At 41.7% G+C, this 18,882-nt stretch overlaps 1 protein-coding gene across 1 annotated transcript in view; it reads right to left on the reverse strand.

Annotated features, from left to right (window-relative positions):
* Window positions 1–8,905: 8,905 nt before the first annotated feature.
* opn7b (opsin 7, group member b) overlaps window positions 8,906–18,882 on the reverse strand; it is a 109,816-nt gene continuing 99,839 nt past the window's right edge. Inside the window, exons 5-6 of the mRNA XM_050065228.1 lie at window positions 9,699–10,033; window positions 8,906–9,609 (exon numbers count right to left, since the gene is read on the reverse strand). Coding sequence (XP_049921185.1) covers window positions 9,109–9,609; window positions 9,699–10,033 — 836 coding nt within the window. The 3' untranslated portion in view covers window positions 8,906–9,108. The remainder of the gene's footprint in view (window positions 9,610–9,698; window positions 10,034–18,882) is intronic.

The following is an 18,882-nucleotide window of genomic DNA, read 5'->3' on the forward strand; positions in this document are numbered from 1 at the left end:
CCGTTAAAGGGGTTTTTTTGGGGAGTTTTTCCTTATCCGCTGCGAGGGTCATAAGGACAGAGGGATGTCGTATGCTGTAAAGCCCTGTGAGGCAAATTGTGATTTGTGATATTGGGCTTTATAAATAAAATTGATTGATTGATTGATTGAATTGACGTGCTGCTGTGATTTTGGATCACATACTTTACTCTGAAATTGTTTTCATGATTTTGGTTGACACACTTTACTATTCCTTTTTTTTTCATTGGTTTTGGTTGACATGCTATACTTTGATGTTTTTGCATGATTTTGGACAACAAACTATACTATGATGTTTTTTCGTGATTTTTAGAATGAATTAAAAACAATTAAAGAAAGAGAACATGACAGTAGTGATATTCACTCGTCAAACCCTGAATTATATTTATTCATCATTCCACTTTACCCCAGAACAAATGATATGCCCTTGGATATTTAACACTTTTCATACAATCCTCAATATTTTTTAATTAAAAAGAAAATACCAAAAGATGTAAACATTTGTCACAATGCATCTGAAAGTTCACTGACAACAGTAATAACAATAATTATAATGTAATGATAATATTTCAAAACCTATATCGATAGACTTTTTTTTCAATATATCAACATACAGATACTATGTACAACACATCACATTCAGCCTTGTTTGTGTCTCAGAAACTGGGGGGCTGCAAAACCTCTGACATGTATGTATTTGCATTTATATATGCCAGCATAATACAGTGCAGTCTAAAATTGCAAATCTCCTGAGGACAGTTTTCAGAAGACAAAAGGAAAACAGCGATGCATACAGAGACTTTGCTCTCCAGCTGCAGCCATTCAGACTCTAGTTGCATCCTCCTGATCACATTTAACATTATTTACAGTGGATTAGCACAGACATATAGAGTACATATAGGATTTATCACATCATTCAGACCCAGTGTAGGCTTGTGTAGAGTTCAGTAAGTGCATTATAAACCATTTTAAATACTGCATATGAAATTATTCTGCTGATGCAGCCTCATGTCTCAAATGGGATTAACAAAGTCTTTGTCATGTTTCCAGGCTGCTTCTCGACAGGTGAGATTCAGAAAGCAATGACAGCTCAGAAAAGCACGCTTTAACAAAAGTGTCGATGCCGTACACTGTTCTGGTGACAACAGGGATTTCTCAGTGCAAGGGTAAATGATAATTGCATCCAGCTCAAACTATTTCATGCACAATTCCGACATATCAGCGCTTTAATTTCTCTGTAATTAAACTCACTCGCAGTAAAATGCTCATCCAAGCAGCTGTAATCACATCAAACACTTTTGCTTCTTGGATTTCTTAATATTAAATGCTGCATTCACAATTCAGACAAACAAGCCACAAATACATTCCATAATGAACTGGGAGGTAGAAACTGTCACCTTCATAGAAGCTGCATATACAAAAACATCATAATAGATTAAATTCCCCACTTGGATTATTGTGTCCACAACAACACCACAGTGGGAAATGGATCTTTACTGATAATGGTCAACTGTAATGGCCATTATATTATGGCTGTGTAATATCAGGGATCTTGCTATTAGGATATAAGTTCAGCTAAATCTATCCTTTTCTCGCCTACCTATTAAAGGAGCTAAAGATAAATGGATTCCAGCTGCAGTGAGGGAAGCCACAAACCTGGAAGCAGTTTTGCACTAAAACCATATAATAGGAAACATTTATGGAAACACTTTCAAAGCTACCAGTCAGAAGCTTAAATAACAACTCGTAACCCAGCCCCCGGCGACCCTCTGAAGGATAAGCGGTAATAGCTGATGAATGGACCCCTATTTCAAGACACTTCAAGGGGTTTCTCCATCCCCTATTTACACGTTGAGGCTTATACTCATGATACTATATTAATTAAATTTGGCATCTGTACATACACATATCTACATACATGCAAACCAATGTCGACATGAAATCCCTGACATCTGACATATTTATGCGCATTGTTTTGAATGAGTAGAATCAATGGAGATGACCCAGGTGGGGATGGCTAGCGACTCAGAATATAAACCCAGGAACTTGCAGTGTTTGTTCCTCAAGTAAAACAGACTAGAAAAAAAGAGACATCAGAATCAGATTTTCACAGTTATTTTTACCTGGTTTGTATGTCCATCTTTGCCCTAGAGTGGGCCGAGCACAGTGGTCCAGCACTGGACTGGAAACCAAGTCTTTGATATGTATGTTCTTTTAATGGTAACCTGCATATTGATAGAAAAATACCAGTGACCAAAGCAACGTTTTGGCTTTGACAGTGTAAAGGTGACTGCAACCTTTGGTTCCAGCATGACACTGATCCTTCAGCTTGCACACCCTTTTTTCTTCCTAAATCTTGTGTAGCCAACATGAAACCAGCAACGTATTTCACAGATGAGAGTAGTCTGTCTCCTGGGAAACAATTGTACCCATGCACAGTTAGTAGGCAACTAATGTATTCACCCTGGAGGTTATAGATCAAGAACCAGTGGTAAGCTGATACCCTGTACATCCATGCAGTTGTGTACAATGGTTGTTATATAGGTGAGTATTGTCTCCAACATCCTGATAAGAATCGTCTACTGTATATGTCAGTGAAAAGGCCTGTTTTTCTTTGCAAACGGCGCCTCTTTTTACAGCAGTAAGGTTTTCACACCATCATGTGACAGTCAAGGGTTGAAATGAACTGAGACTACAAAACTCCCAGGGCTTCCTTACCCTCCCCTCACAGTTAGCCTCAGGTGAAGGATTGGGCAATAGATGGTAATTGTTCCATTGCTTTTATTAAAACCTTGACTTGCTCTAATTGTCATATCTGGGTTTTTTTTTTAAGGGTGATTTCCGACCTAGAGTTGTCTTGCTTTGGTCTGAATCAGGGACTAATTTTGTTGCACAATTGCCTAGAGTTGGTTTGTGTTCTCACGGCAGCATTTACAAGCGGACCAGATCAAATGCCTTGTGTGAGAAAGCTGCTCTTGATTGGTCAGAATTTCCTTGTGGGAAAAATCCAGGAAGTAAACAAAACGTTGAAGAAGAGTACACTTGCAAGATAAATGTGACACTTTCTAATGTCACAATGGAGGGACAACTACGCAGGTTGATTTTAGCGCTGGTCATCATGTGCTATATTGCTGTCATTGTTCAATTTGGCAGTTTGAAAACGAAGTGCGGCTCCACCTAGCGTAACTCATGTTTAACCCAAACAATGTGTAATGCGACAGTTGGTTCAGATCGAGGTCGGAACACGTTCTCACCACAAAAAGTTTGTTTGTAACCGGGCCGTGACCACCTCTTCAAGAAGGTCTCGGTCTGGTTGTTTTGGTGCGCACCCGAGTGTGATTGCTGTGTTCACACCTGCCCAAACAAACCGAACTTAGGGGGCAAACGAACCTGAGTTCGACTGAACTGAACCAAACAGGGCAGGTGTGAAAACATCTTTAAATAACCATGAATAGTCATGAATAATTATGCTTCAGATTTTGTTTAGTAAAGCTGTGCTTAAATTTTGGAGGGGATATCCTACATTCAGAGCGTGTAACAACTGTCACTGGGTGTTCACTATGGGAAAAAAATATACCAAGGCAGTACCATATTAGACGAATCTGCACCTCATGATTTATGTTCTGTGCCAGAGTAGAAGGTAGTGTGCATCTTATTTACCCTTATCATAAAAAAATGTTTCCATTGTTTAATCCAAACCATACCTGAACCATTGGTCATAACCACTATCTTTCCCTAACCTTAGTCATACCACAGTTACCAGATATTGCAGAAAGCAAGAATTTTCAAAAGCTGGCATTGGACAGGGTGTCAAATATGGTAGCCTGGTCAGTGGCCATCGGCTTTTGATACTGACGCACAAGGCTTCCCACAGCATCTGTATGAGATTTAACTAACTCCAGTGGAATCCTATCCACAGCAATAACTTACAGAAACAGCAAGAAAGTCCAAGTAGAGCAGGAGGGAGGAATGGTAGATGGGTCAAACACACACAGTCAGTTTTTTCGTCCGAAACTGTTGCATGTCTAAACATAAATACAACTTTGCGTTGTGTCAATCACGTTTGCACACTGAGTCTCAAACTTTCTTCTGTCATTAAAATTTTCGGAACAGGTTTGATTTTCTGCTCTTTTCACATCTGTCGGAGGCTTTTAGAGACGTTTGACCAAGAATCAGTGAAGAAAATGTGGCGGCAGGACACAGCTGTGACAAGACAGAGGAACAGGGTGCACAGAATCATTTCATACCTCAGATAGCTACTTTCAACAGGTCAGATAGCAATATTAAGGTGGATGATGATGAAGAGGAGGAGGATGTGGACCGCACACAGGATGTGGAGCCAGAGTGGGAGGATAGCTCCGCCCCTTCATGGAGCTGCGGTGTGAAAAATGAAACGTGTGTAATGGGTTTTTTTTGGATGATGGATTAAAAAAATGCATCCAGAAAAAAAAAAAAAAAAAACGGACTCAGAGTGCAAAGGCCTTTACCTGTAAATATAATCCACCAAGGCTGGTTTAAGTTATATCAGACAAGCGTTGAAACACTGCACAACAATATATAATAGTATAAAACAGGATTTTACAACTCAGTAAAGTTATCATGGGGGCAATCGTTATATCCTAAATGAGGTAATCAGCAGAAACGACCCATTTGAGTTACCAGGAATTGTGTCCTTATACGCCAAAACAGTGTGTTGCTGGATGCTTTGCAGCAAAAATTGAGCCAGGTTTAACATTTTGCCAGAAGTTTTTGTTTGCTACAGGCCTCTGTGTCAATGCAGTGGCCTCACTGAAATGAATGAGGGGGGCTGCATTTCTTCAAGCAGTGCTAATGTCAATCTGAACACAGCCTGAGCCCACAGCTAAACGAATAAGCTGTACTAAGAAGGATCTAACCCCAGGGCTGAGCGTTGTTTGAAAAGCCCAAGCGATCTATTAGTTCAGATGGCGATGGTGGTTTAGTATCAGTTTCTTCAAGAATCAGTCAATACCAGTGTTAGTGCAGTAATACGAGGAGTGCAGCCGGCAGCGGAATGCATCACATGTGCTGACATGCTTGTTTCGCATTACTTGAAGCAAATTATTTCACGACAAATCGAGTGAGAGAAGGAAATGGGAACTATGTTTATAGTCGGGTGAAAACTGCACAGAGCTGCAGTTTCCCCGTCTCACCAAGGTAAAGAAAGGACTCACGACATGGCACAGAAATCATGCCAGTCAACACACACAACATGCACAGTGGCAGATCTGATTAATCTTCTCTTCCATGGCAGTTCTTTTTGTCCTTCCACTTGATGACCTATGCTACCAGGGGAAAATTCACAAAACTGCTTGTTGGACAAACACCGCAGTTAAGCTCGAGTATGCTCGCAGGGCATTTTTTATTGGAATCATTTTGGCAGGTGCTGAAGCAAAGCCTTATGTCTCTCAGGTTACAAATCCTTTTATTGAACAACAGGCCGTCTCTAGTCCAAGAGGCGAGAGGAGCACTGACGGAAAGTGGCCTAAATCCATGCATAGACACACAGTAAAGACAATGTCTCCATGTTTGTTATAATGGCTTGTGGAACATGTTTAATATGCCTGATTCAGTGTTTTGTGTTTTTTGTTGTTCTTTTGTTGTGCGTCAGACCTGAAAGAATTTGCTGATACGCCGTTAGCTTCTCTCACGAGCTGCACACTCGTACCTCTGCCCATGAAAGCATACGCTCGCAGAGGCACATTATAAAAATACACACACACACACACACACAGTATAAATAAACCACAATTTTTCTTACTCTCGCTTTCACACACACTCACACACACTAAAGGTTATCTGACCACTTTAAAGGAGCATTCCTGTTTAATTACAGTTTTGGGTCTTATTTTCATAGGTTCGGACATCATTCCTGTCGGTACTAAAAACATACTGATCAAGAAATCTGGAAACGTGACAACATTACTGCAGAGTAGTCTGATGAAGGATGCAAGTTTCACCTCACGCCAGTTTCAAACAAAGCCCCAAGTTTGCTGAACTCATTTTGGAAGAGAAAATGAGTAGAAACAAATCTCCACAACTGTCCTCTGTCAACATTAGGGGTGTAAATCACTAGTGTCATCACAATATGGTATTTGATATATTTGCCGATATTACAAAGTCTGTCATGACACAATTACGTTTCGATGCGATTCAGGGGCTGCGATTGATGTGATACAATATCATATGATCATTTAACACAAACTGTTAGAGCAGAAGCTGCCAGCCGTTTCTTTTTTGCTTTTGGCCATTAAAAATAAACAACAAATAAGTAATTAAATAACTAACCACAGAAATGCAGTTAAGTTTTATGTTAAATTGACTCCACTAACAAATAAAACAGCACATGGGATAAGTTTACCTTCAGGGCTGTCTGATTTTCTGGAGGAAATATTCGCATTTGAACCAAAATCTTTTCCCTAAAAAAACAACATCATTTAACAAAATTATCAATTTAGGTTCAATAATAACTGTCAAGGCTCAGAGACAAAACAGTTGTTATTTGCTCGTCACCCATCATTAGCTTTAGCACTTCAACACTTAACCACTGCATAAATTAGCCTTGCGGCTAGCAGAGATTTCCTGTACTCATAGCTTAACAAATCACATGTACTGTTTAGTTTTTCTTACATACTGTTGCATTTCCTCCTGAATTTCAGCCTGAGTGCACATTTTTTCAGCTCAACATAGCTGAAACAGAGCAGCTAATGTTGCTGCAAGACTTTCAAAATAAAAGCTTGTAAGATGATTGAATGGATCGATGTTTTCACTTTGCATCGATAATACCGGATGTTTGATCTTTGATTAGATATGTCGCTCCAGATTGATGGATTGTTACACCCCTAGTAAACATCCATCCAGACTTCCTGGCAACTTTGACCCACTGTATTTGCCGTGATTGTGCACACAACATTTTCCTCTGCAATTACGGATTATTACTAGCATCACTTTCAGTTTAACAATAAATGTTTTAATGAATCTGGCTAAATCCTGGCTTGTTCACAGCCTGTGTGATCATCTGATCTTGTTGCTTGCCCTGTCTGACTTTGTTGTGAATCTGTCGCAGTGACTTTCCAGTGTTATTCCCAATATGACATTTTATGAATTTGATACGGGTCATGCAAACAGAACCGTGTGAATATTCCAAATTAGGCCTTTTTCCACTGTAGTATTTTCTGATTAAGATGTGGGATATGCTGATATTATTTGGGTTTTGGGAGCAGTCTTTGAACATGCGTACAACACATTTCAATATGTGTCTCAATTGGGGTTTATCCCACAGTTTGTGATGCACGACCTCTATCATGTTTGCGGTCAGCTCTGTACGTTGTCAAGGATGCGTTGTATCCAAACCAACTGACCCTCATTTTGCGAGGCTGGTATAGAGGTGCATGCCCAAAACAAAAGCCCACGTTTCTGGATGGAAGGAGAAACACACCTACTTTAAAACATTATGAAAGACTTGGATATCAACTAGTGTTTGGATACACCATGACCTTTTAAAAGAGGGTAGCTGAAGGAACGAAAGAGGGAGACTGTTCACATGGTCAAACAAGTCTGCCACCTGTGGAAAACTTCTGCTTTGATACAAAGACGCAAAATGTCACGAGCAGCTCCAGCTGTTTCACGTCAGTGCACGTTAATCGCAGTATGCACAGCTGCTTGTAAATGGGAATATTAGTCGAATGTTCATTTTCATTGGCAATGTATATAGCTTAGTAGGAATATTGTCTTGTTCAGAGTAAGGGCAAAAACATAACTATGTAAGCACAGTCAGTGTTTCCAGATCTCAGAAATTACTTTGGTGAGCACATTGTTATCATAACCAATATATTCTATAACCTAAACTATGAAAATAAGTCCCAAAGTGTAAATAAACTGAATTCCTCTTTAACTTTGCACTGCTCCGGGGCTCGTTTTTAAGATGAGATTGCGACCTGACTGCACCAGATCAGCCTCCTGGAAATAAAAGATGCCAATGTATGAGCATAACTCGCTCCTCTTCTTATCACCCTCCTCCTGCAGGTCTATATGAGCCAGCTCTTTTTTATGAACACTTTTAAAGCAGCCACATAACTATGACCTTGTTGTTTTAAATAAATATCATATCTCCGTTACACAAAAATGAACAGGACCTTTCACTGACATCCGATATTTACCTTGATCAGTGTATTGATTGGGTAATTTTGTCTGTATGTACATCATTCGTACAAAAATGCTATTGTTTAAATATTGTCCAGCATATTGTCCAATACAACAACGTGAGCTTTTTCAGATGATGGTCTTTAGAAGCTGTACACTGTGGACCACTCCTCAAACAGGCTTTGATCTATCGGTCTCTATATTGAGTGTATTGAGAGAGTAGAGCTTACAGAGTGTTGTAGTTTTAGTTATCCTAAGCCCTGTCCCAACCCTGCTGCTTCTCTAATTCAGTGTACTATCCTGATCACAGCTGATTAGGAAAAAATGACACTGGCAACAGGAATCAATACAACACTCTGGGAAATAAGAGGATGTTCATTTTCACACCTTTGAGATGTCAATGTCTGAGGAGTGCAATGAGGAGAGAGAACTATAATCCCAGTAGATAACACCAGCAACCCTGTGGTCCTTCAGTTTGAGGCATGCATTGATAAATACCTATCAATCACAGTACTCATAATAAATACATAAAAGGTAATTTAGGGAGTAGAAAGTTTCCAGCTTGGACTGATTTGCATCGTGAGTCCATGGATTCTCAGTCTGGTTTGCTTAATGTTGATCAGTCAAAATGACAGACAGCTATTGATGTGCGTTAATTTGACCTGATGAAATATTAATGTTCACATCTGTGGTTGCATGTTGGCTGTTCGGCTTGCTTATCGTCCTGGCTTCTACCTTCGCAGTCCTTTTTTTGGCAGTATCACATATTTGAGGCTTGAGAAAAGTTCTTAAATTTTGAACTTTAAAGTTATAACATTTTTTTCCTTTGATTAATCCTTATCTTTTTGTGTTTCATTGCGTTAGTTTCTTTCATCCTTCATTCTTGCCATCTTTTCTCAACCCTCTCACTGTCTGGACGTGTTTGTTTCTCTAAAGGAAGTCGCTCTGCAGCTCATTGGAGAGCTGACTGACAGCCACCTCGCTATTTGTTGATCCTTTAAGTATCCTGGCAGTCTGCTGGGGGCTGTATTCTGTTAGGTTGTCTCTGTTGCCAGCGACTGTTTCAGGGCAAGGACAGTGTCTGCAGGTCCCGTGGTTCTCCGGTAGCCCATTTGACAACCTTGTGGAGTTGCACTCTTCTTTGTGATGGGGTTGCCTGCAAGTTCCCTTCTGTGCAGAGCTGTGCGGACACAGACACCCACAGAGTGTCCGTCTGCACTGGGCCACATCCCGACACAGGGACTTGCGGAAGTTGGGCTTGAACACCAGATAGACAATGGGGTTGTAAAGGGTGGAGGACTTGGCAAAAATAGCTGCCAGAGCAAAAGCCATGGGTGGTACAGTTGTTGGGTTACCAAATGCTGCCCACATGGAGACAATGGCGTATGGACTCCATGCTGTCAGGAAACCGATGCAAACTGCCACGGAAAGCTGGAAAGAGACACAAAATGAATTTGTCACATAAGCACATATTTACTTCCATCTATGTGGTATGTTGAAAAGTGGTCCTATGCATTTACCTTAATGATAAGTGCATGTGCGTTGGTGATCTTGTTCTGCGGGGACATGTGCTGCTGCACAGCTTGGCGGGAGCCCCGGACAGTCAGGAGGATGAATGTGTAGGACAGGAAGATGACAGTGCATGGCACAATGTAGCAGAAGAAGAACAGGCAGACGATGTAGCTCATAGCCGCAGAGTCTTCGCTGGGTGCATGCCAGTTGATGCAGCACGCTGTTCCGTAGGGCTCGGCTCCGTACTCTCCCCAGCCCGACAGAGGACCTACAGCAAAAACTCCAGCGTAGCACCACACCCCAGCAACCAGCAGGCAGGCGTGGCAGTAGGAGAACTTGTTACCTGAGGAAGAACACGGCAGGGTAGAGACAGAGGCAGAGGCAGAGGAGGGAGAGTTGGTGGAGCGATTACTGACGGATGAGGACTCGAGGAAGGGTACAAAAACAACAGCATAGCAACAATATGCTAATGAAGCATATTAAATCTGGTTACCTGATGCTGAGAACAATGAGTGAGGAGGAGAAAGAGGAGGACAGAAGGAAGAGGAAGTGGGATGATAATATACAATAAGTGATGAACAACTTGATGTTAAATTTCCCTAGAGAGGATGGGTACTTCTGACAAGAAAATCATGGATAAAAATGAAGAAACTCATTTTACCCAGCCAGTCATACTTTGATTGGAGGCATACTCACACAGGAATCGATCTTGAAACGGTACTGCAATAAAACGTATGTTGATGACGATGATAAACTAAAGTCATTTTTACTCTATGGATAGACCTAGATAGATCCAAACAGTGTGTCATGCAGCAGAAGTTAACAGACAGCTGTCAGTCAGTCTGTAGTGTTGGGGATATCCGTCAACGTACACGACCATTTTTCACTGCAAAGTTTGTGCTGAGGTGAGGAGGAATCGAAAGCAGCATGGACATAACGAAAAGAGGGGACAATAAGTGGAGGTGAGAGAGGGAGGACAGCTCAGCTCCTTCAGGTAGTGCAAATTTTTGCAACAATTCACATAAAAACATAAATTAACGTATGAAATGTGAGGATACTGCATTTATATTTCTAGAAGGATGAACAGTTGTGGAGCACACTCCTGTCATTGTGCCAGAATGTGAATTACCCACGAGAAAACTGAACCGTCGACTGTAATTGGGTTAGATGAGGGCTTCTTCAGTGTGGAATCAGTGAGGAGGAGAACACAGGGAGCCTTATCTATGACACCACACAGCCTCTTCAGCTGGATGTCAGCCCATCTTACCCTTCAAGCTGAGGGTGACGGGTGGTGATTGAGCCCTGTGGCACTCACTGAACTGTGTGGTGCAAGGGAAGGGGGCTGGTTAGCCATTACAGATGGCTTTTATCTGATGTGAAGCATCCCTTCACTGATCAAGCTCTCCAGCTATCTGAGTGGCACATGAAGGATTCAACCTGAGATCTTTTCTCATGGATAGCTGAACTCAATTTCTAACAATCTCCCCAAACATGTGCTCTCACAGTTTAAATAGGAATGTATGAAACTTTTCTTTCATTTCTATTTCCAGTACCTCAACTCAGGGTATGTGATGAAACTGTATTCTGATTCCAGCCCTCCCTTTTACTACCCCAAAATGTGAGCTCTATATAATAATTTTTAGGTATTTACAGGTAACATGAGGCCAAGGATTGTTGTGTCACATACAACTAAAGCTCAGTTAGACTGGTACTGGAAACAATTTTACTGGTTTTCAGGGTTAGTGGCAGAGTACGCCATTTCTGCACTGGATTCAAGAAGCACAAACGTTAAATATGATACTAACAGAACAATGGCACAAGGCATGGCTAAAGTACAACAAATGTAACTTAAACAAAAGAAGGACATTCTTCAAAGAAGCACCTAGTTTAAAAATGACTTTTTGCTTATCTCACTGACTCTCTTTACAATGCATCAGAACTTTATTAAGTTATTGTTAGTGCAAATGGAACAATCTACGGCTTCTCATTCAAAGCGTTCAACTGGCAAAACACAAGCTGGCTTTTATCATGAAGTAGCCACTGGATATTCAGTGTATTTGTCACCGCGGTTTGTGCTGACCACAATTGTTCTGAAATGTGTCTAAAGCCCCGTTTCCACCAAACACTTTCAGTATGGTACCTTTGGAACCAACAGTAACCCTTCAGGCATGGTACCTAGACCCTAGTGTTTCCACTCCAAATAGTACTCTTTCATGTGGACAGAGTTGTTGTGACTCACTGCTCCATCCAGCACTCACTGTATTTCCTCCTTTATCATCTACAGAGCGAGGGGGACATATTCAGAACAAAATAAAACAGGCTGCAGTGAGAGTCTCTCTACGTGAGATATTTAGAAAAAGCGGGTTTCTGCATTTAGTCCATCTCAGGCAAGCTCAGGGGTTCAGTGTTGCTGGAGCCCACGGGAACCACTCTATGGGATGCTTTTTTTCTCCGAGTGAGGATTAGAATATATGCAGTTCACTTAACAAAGCCGAAAATAATACATACTTGTGGATCCACTCGTTACAAAAAGTGTATGTCATATAAAAACTAAAGTAATGGTCAAAGTTGTCATGTGGAATATTAAAGGTGTGTTGATTGATTCGGGTGGCATGGTGGTGTGGTGGTTAGCACTGTTGCCTCACAGCAAGAGGGTTGCTGGTTCGATCCCGGGTGTGGGAGCCCTTCTGTGCGGAGTTTGCATGTTCTCCCCGTGTCAGCGTGGGTTCTCTCCGGGCACTCCGGCTTCCTCCCACAGTCCAAAGACATGCAGATTGGGGACTAGGTTAATCGATGACTCTAAATTGTCCGTAGGTGTGAATGTGAGCGTGAATGGTTGTTTGTCTCTATGTGTCAGCCCTGCGATAGTCTGGCGACCTGTCCAGGGTGTACCCTGCCTCTCGCCCGATGTCAGCTGGGATAGGCTCCAGCCCCCCCGCGACCCTCAAGAGGATGAAGCGGTTAGAAGATGAACGAATGATTGATTCACTTTGTCATCTCATGCATTGAGTAACATTACAAGTTAACTGTTCGTACCTACACCTATGAAAAGTAATACACCACAGCTCGTATATAACCCAGTTATCATGAACTAGTTCTTGTACCAACATAATGGTTAAGGCTGCGTTCACGTGACCAATGAATTAGTATATAGAGCAAAAGTGCGGGTGAGGTGGTGGATGGGTCAAACAAACGTAGGACTTTCCCCCCCAAGAGTCTCATGCTCGTGTCTCGTGTGAAATCAAGTGAACTTTGAGTAATTATAATGGACGTGATCACCATGTTTTCCCCCCCTAAACCTAACCTACATAACTTTACGTTAAGTATGTAAAGTGACAAAGCTTACACTCCCATCGTCAATTTGTAATATATCTTACCAACTGATGTATAAAGATAAGTCGCTCAGTAGCAATTTGCTGGCGGATATCACCAAATCAAAGGAGGGCGGGTGCTACGCTTTCGTTGTTGCAAATATCAACGATATCTGCCATAAGAGCGCACTGCAGAGTGGTGGTGAATATCTAGCCAGTAGGATACACACACAGGGACTCACACGTACTAACATGCAGGAGCAACAGTTCAATCTACCACAACAGCAGAGAAGCTCACCATATCTTTGTTATATCTATGTTCTGAACGTCTTTTACAACAGGACAGATAGCCCACCAGTAATTCTGCTGTTAGTTAACTGTTGGTCACTCCTCTTTAATTGTAAAGCAATTCCCAACTCCCCTCTTCATTTTCTGCCATTCGTACACCACCCCCCCTTTTGTCATTACACCGTCCTATTTTGTGAACAAGGACGTGTCTGAGTCATCCACCCTCAGCCTTTTGTCTGATGGTCTTCGATCCAATGCTCACAAGTTCATCAGCAGTCATTGGTGGCTGTAGATTAAACCTAATAGGAAGCACCAAATCTATGCGCTGCTCCAAGTGGGGGCTAATCTGTCTGTTGTCAGGGGTTCATTAAGAACAGCAGCACTCACATGAGATACTCCAGCTGTGACAAAAAACCGATAAGAGACAGAAAGGAAAAAGCACTCTCCATCACCCGCACCCATCTCCCTAATGCTGTATCTCCTCTGCTGTCCATTTAAGTGTTCGTTTCATCAGCTGCACCTTGGAGCACATTCCTTAGTGCTTGGCTCATGGATAGAGCCTTAACACTGCCATCCTCTACAAAAATGGTTTAGGATAGTTTTTCACAAGGGTTTGTAGGAATGGTTTTTAAGCAGGCACAGTATCAGTATGTCTCAGTGTGCAGAGAGAGGTATTTTATGTGTTCAGACACATCTGTCTGTGACCCATGCGCTAAAACTTAAGACTGCCCATCAGCAAGGAAGTGAGTCTGGTGGATTTATACATTGAAAGCCTCTGCAGGTCTTGTTTTTCTCTTCTCATTTTGTAGCTCTGATATTCAGACTCAAGCACATGTGCAAATCCTAGGAGGACTGTTTAAAATGCGATGCGGTATATTAACTTGAAATAGAGATCTTATGGAAACAGTTTGCTGCCTCATCACTTTTATGAAGAAATATGTGTAGACCTCATACTCTAAATAATAATACTCCAGTGGAATATCTTATTACATACTCAGTTTATTTAACATGTTTCCTCTTTTTACAACAGCGTAGAAGATATGTCATATTTCAAAAAAATGTGAGAGTTTCTAATTCTGATTTCAACGCATCACAAAATTCACGTGTTCAAACCAATTAAACCAGAGTTTATTGTCCTTTGACAGCTGATACAGTTGACACCTCTTCATAACAACTCCACATGTGGAAACTGAATCTTATGTCAGCAGCCCACAAATGTTATCATGGTTTTTCATTCTCCTTCCCCCCAGTAAGCCAATCCTCAGACATTTTTGGTGTTATTCCATAAACGCAGTTTCTATACTCTACTTGTTTCTTTTCTCATGTAAAGCACGTCATGGAACCGGCTCGTAACTTCCTCATAAACCCACTCATTTATGTTTGGCAGATTCTTCACGAGGGGAAATTGGTCATTTCCAGACCTCTTATTCACATGAAAATGAGCTCCTCTTACACAAAGAAATGAGGCGAAGCAGCAGTTTGGCCTGTAGGTGTACACATTTTGATGTCCATGTCTGTATGAAGTAATACAGGAGCTGCTGCAATGTTAATGTGCGTGACACCTGCTGGCAGTTTTTGCCGTTTCTTTGTGCTGGTTTTGTGTGTGTTCAAGATTTTACATTAAAGCTAGGGTAGGCAGTTTAATTTTGGCTTCACTGGGCAAAAATCCCATAATAAACTGATCATACTGTAATTCAAGTGATCTTAAAGAACACTCAACTTCTGCACGTCCTCTTGGCACAGTTTTTAGGCTTTAGAAATTCTAGACTGTGACGGGAGACTTTGGCCCATTGCAGGTCCTTTCAGAGACAGAGGCCATTCCTATTGGCTGTTTTACAAATGCAGATACACATACATGTCCCTTCAGTGAAAGCTTGATTCAATGGCGCACAATCCTGCAGAGGGAGTTGCTATAACAGCATTTGGAACATCCACCTGCACTGCAAAGGAACTTAAAAAAGGAAGACGGACTCATCAAAAGAGAATAGAAGAGAGTCGCACAATAAACAAAATAAAATGTGTCAATACCGGCGAAGTGCTTCACAGATGGACAGAAAATGTTGATAATAGTTTAGTCTCCTGCTGTGGCTTCATGTTCACGTTTATGTTGCTCATGTTTGTGAGCGTCTCGAATCACAGTGTGTCTTCTGCCTCACCCCCGCCACTGCAGATCACCTCGAGAGTGGGCAGCAGCTCCAGAAGGGACCACCAGTCAGCGGCTGCAGCAACTCAAATCCAGCGTTACAGATCAGCAAACTTTCTGTTGCTGCCGCTGGTCACCAGCCAGTTGTGACACCTGGTGCCAGGGGGGGGTTTGATTAAGCTGAATCTGAGCCGCTACAGCCACCGACCGAAAGTCCGTCTCCAGAGCTGCTGCCTGCTCTGCTTTGGGAAACAGTTCAAAGCGACAGGAAGTGAGGTGGAAAGACCGTGGGGTGGCTACCTAGTTCATTCTTGTCTCATTTATGGTCTAATAGACCCTTTTACTGTTAGTAAACAGTGTGACGTTTTTGGTGGGTGGGGCTTAGCTGGAGGCAAAACACTTCTCCACAGACATTAGCTAGCACTAGCTAGCAAGTTCTGTTGGCTTGTTTTAGACAATGGAGAAGATTATGCGAGTGGTGCATTCAGAAATATTCATTCCAAGTGACAGAGCGCACTCTAGCTCAAACTGGACCGTTCCTGAATTCGGAGGGCTGCACTCTAGGAGCGCACTCTGGACACTCTGTCTGGGGAGACGGAGCAGCAGAGCGCCGATCAGAGTGAATGTGTGATTAACTTAACCGTTCACTAATTCATAAGAAATATAACGCTGCATTTCTTCGACCAACAGGGCTCTCATTTTAGTGTAGAGTATAAGACTGACTTCACGAACACACTATGTCAGGTCACTCACTCTCCAGGACTGCGAGTGTTACTTGAATAAGTAAACACTGACCAACAGGACCAGACTGGCGGACATGTATGCTCTCATGATGATGTCACAGGAAGCTTTGTGGTTGATTACTTTGCCAATCTTACAAAGGAGGACAACACTTGAATGGTTTCCTCCAGTTTGTGGTGCTATCGAAACTAAAGTTAGCGTTACAGAGAAATCCAATATTCCTCTTAATACCTCTCCAGTTTCTCCAGCTTTTTTCCCCTGTCCTTTTCCAGATTTCTGCCAGCCCCTAGCTTTAACAAATGATTCAGCTTTTGCTCTAAAATGCTGTTAATTTATCCTCATTTTCTAATTCCATTAGTTTGCCTCTCTTTGTAATCATCTACAAACTGGGCAAAACATTTAGCTTGAGGCCTCCTCAGACAAGTAAACAACTGTGACTTGGGGAACAGTTACAGTACTTTTCTGGAGCCAACAATTCAACCAGTCAACAACAGAAATGCAAATGATCTCAACAACAAACATTTATAGCCGACATATTCACCACCAGAGAGAATAGACTATATACTGCTAGTTTCCTTTTGCTCTTACTTTAACGGTTTCCTTTTAAAATGTCACATTAGACTCACACAGCAGCTATAAAAAGAAAAAAAACTGTGCCTCATTGCCTGCAAGTATCATAAACGTAAAGACTACAGAGGCAATTATTCTCCTTACCTCCCTGCTGCTGGCGTACATCAGCATATCTACATCATGTGTAACCCGCTGCTGATGGGGTTTTCTTTTCAATTGGTGCCTGACAATAAGTTGTCTGAAATTGCTGGTGGTGCAGGTCTGCAATTATTGTCTGAATCTTTCTATCAGTGATGCTGTATGTCCCTGTTGATGGTGTATTTGTGAGAATGTGTGTGTCTGAGGAGGGGAGCTGTCCACTCGAGTGTATGAGCTGGTTTAGAAACAAGAGGACAGCGTGTTTCAACAGTGTTTCTGTAAGCTGCGTACATTTATACAAGGTTTCTAGCAGGAAAGTCTCATAAAGGCGTAATTATTTATGCTCATTTGCATTTCAAACACTTTTATTTGTGAAGCTTGCAGTCTTTGGGGTTTTATGCCCTGCATTATAAACTGTTCCTCTGAAAAACAGACAAGAGGAGCTCTTTAAAAACACAGCCTTGACTTCAATTACACTGTGCCTATTAGCAGAAATCGTTAAATCCACTGTAGTCTGGAATAGATCTCTAATTCTGTTCGGAGGCTGCTGGCTGGTGCACTAATGTTTTCAAAGTCCTGTGAAGCTGGATGTAGACAAACAAAGTTAGCTCAATTATGTGATGAACATGTAAGCATCAGATCTGTTCAGTCTCCAGCTGCGTGTAATGACTCATCCATGCTGCCAACATGGCACTTCCTCTGCCTTCTGCTACATGCTGCTGTTACTAGTTGTGCTGATTTCTTCCTCGACCAAATCTTCTGTTCTCTTTTGCTATTACAGTAATTGTGCTTTGTTCAGGTATCTTTAACCTTGAGTGTCACATATTGTAAATCCCGCTGATACAGTATGTGTCAGATTGGCTCCGTTCTGTGTACCCCTGCGGTGCGTATGGACGAGTGTGCATGTGTTGAGCATATCAATGGGAACATCCCTGGATTCTGCACCCCGGGATGCAGATTCCTGGGGTCAGATGATAAAACTCTGTGTAGATGTGTGACTAAAACTGTGTGTAAGCACAAAGGCAGAAATGTGCATACACATTTTTTTCATCAGATTTATAAAGCCGTGTGTACGCCTGATTCTGTTGTATGAATCTCAATCATTGCTTTGCTGGCCTCATTTCCACAGTGGGTGTAACTGGATATAGAAAGGCCCTTAAACATGTATTTGCATATCAATACGTATGCCCCTCTATCATTCATCAGACCTGTCAATGAGAAGTATTGTAAAGAAAGTGCAATTTCACCAACTGTGTTGCATCAGCAAAGTTCTCCAGCAGTACCAGTGCAGCTGTCATTACGCACAGCTGTGGCTATTTGTACATTTCTGCAAACTATCATCGTGGTACAATCTTAATCATCATTATTATTAAACCTCAGAAGGATCATCGATGAGTCATTCATATAATGCTCATGATGAAAGTGAGTTTACAAGTGCTACCAATTATCACTAACATGGAGATGAATGAAAATAATAATAATAATTCATCACTCTTATATAATTTGAAATTAACTTTCTAAATGTACCTTTGATAGATGTTTAAAGAGCGCCATGCAGCCTGCAAAAATGATAACAATCAGTGGAAGTAGCAAACAACCTAAAAACAATGGGCTCATCCCAATACCTGATCTCACATCCACGTTTCCATCACTTGCGCCTCTTCCTCGCGTCTTAACTCTGCCCTTCTAAGACATCCTCGTGTCTTAGCTCCAATGTCAGCTGGGATAGGCTCCAGCATCCCGCGACCCCCAAGAGGATAAGCGGTTACAGGAAATGAATAAATGATTGTAAGTTCATTATTAAATAACCCAGAATAAGATGTGGTGTCACAGTGATACACTTGAGTTGCTCTAGTGCGCATGCGCCCGTGCGTGCAGCCTGTTGCAGTCGCTCCTGCTTGTTTTCTTGGTTTTCTTACTTTTTTGCTTTATTAAGTTTGGTATTTGTGCTGGCTTTTTGTGATTGTCATTTTGAAACTGCGCCCTCTCAAAACATGCTGA

Source organism: Epinephelus moara, chromosome 16, assembly GCF_006386435.1.
Source record: "Epinephelus moara isolate mb chromosome 16, YSFRI_EMoa_1.0, whole genome shotgun sequence".
In the NCBI taxonomy this organism is placed as follows: domain Eukaryota; kingdom Metazoa; phylum Chordata; class Actinopteri; order Perciformes; family Serranidae; genus Epinephelus; species Epinephelus moara.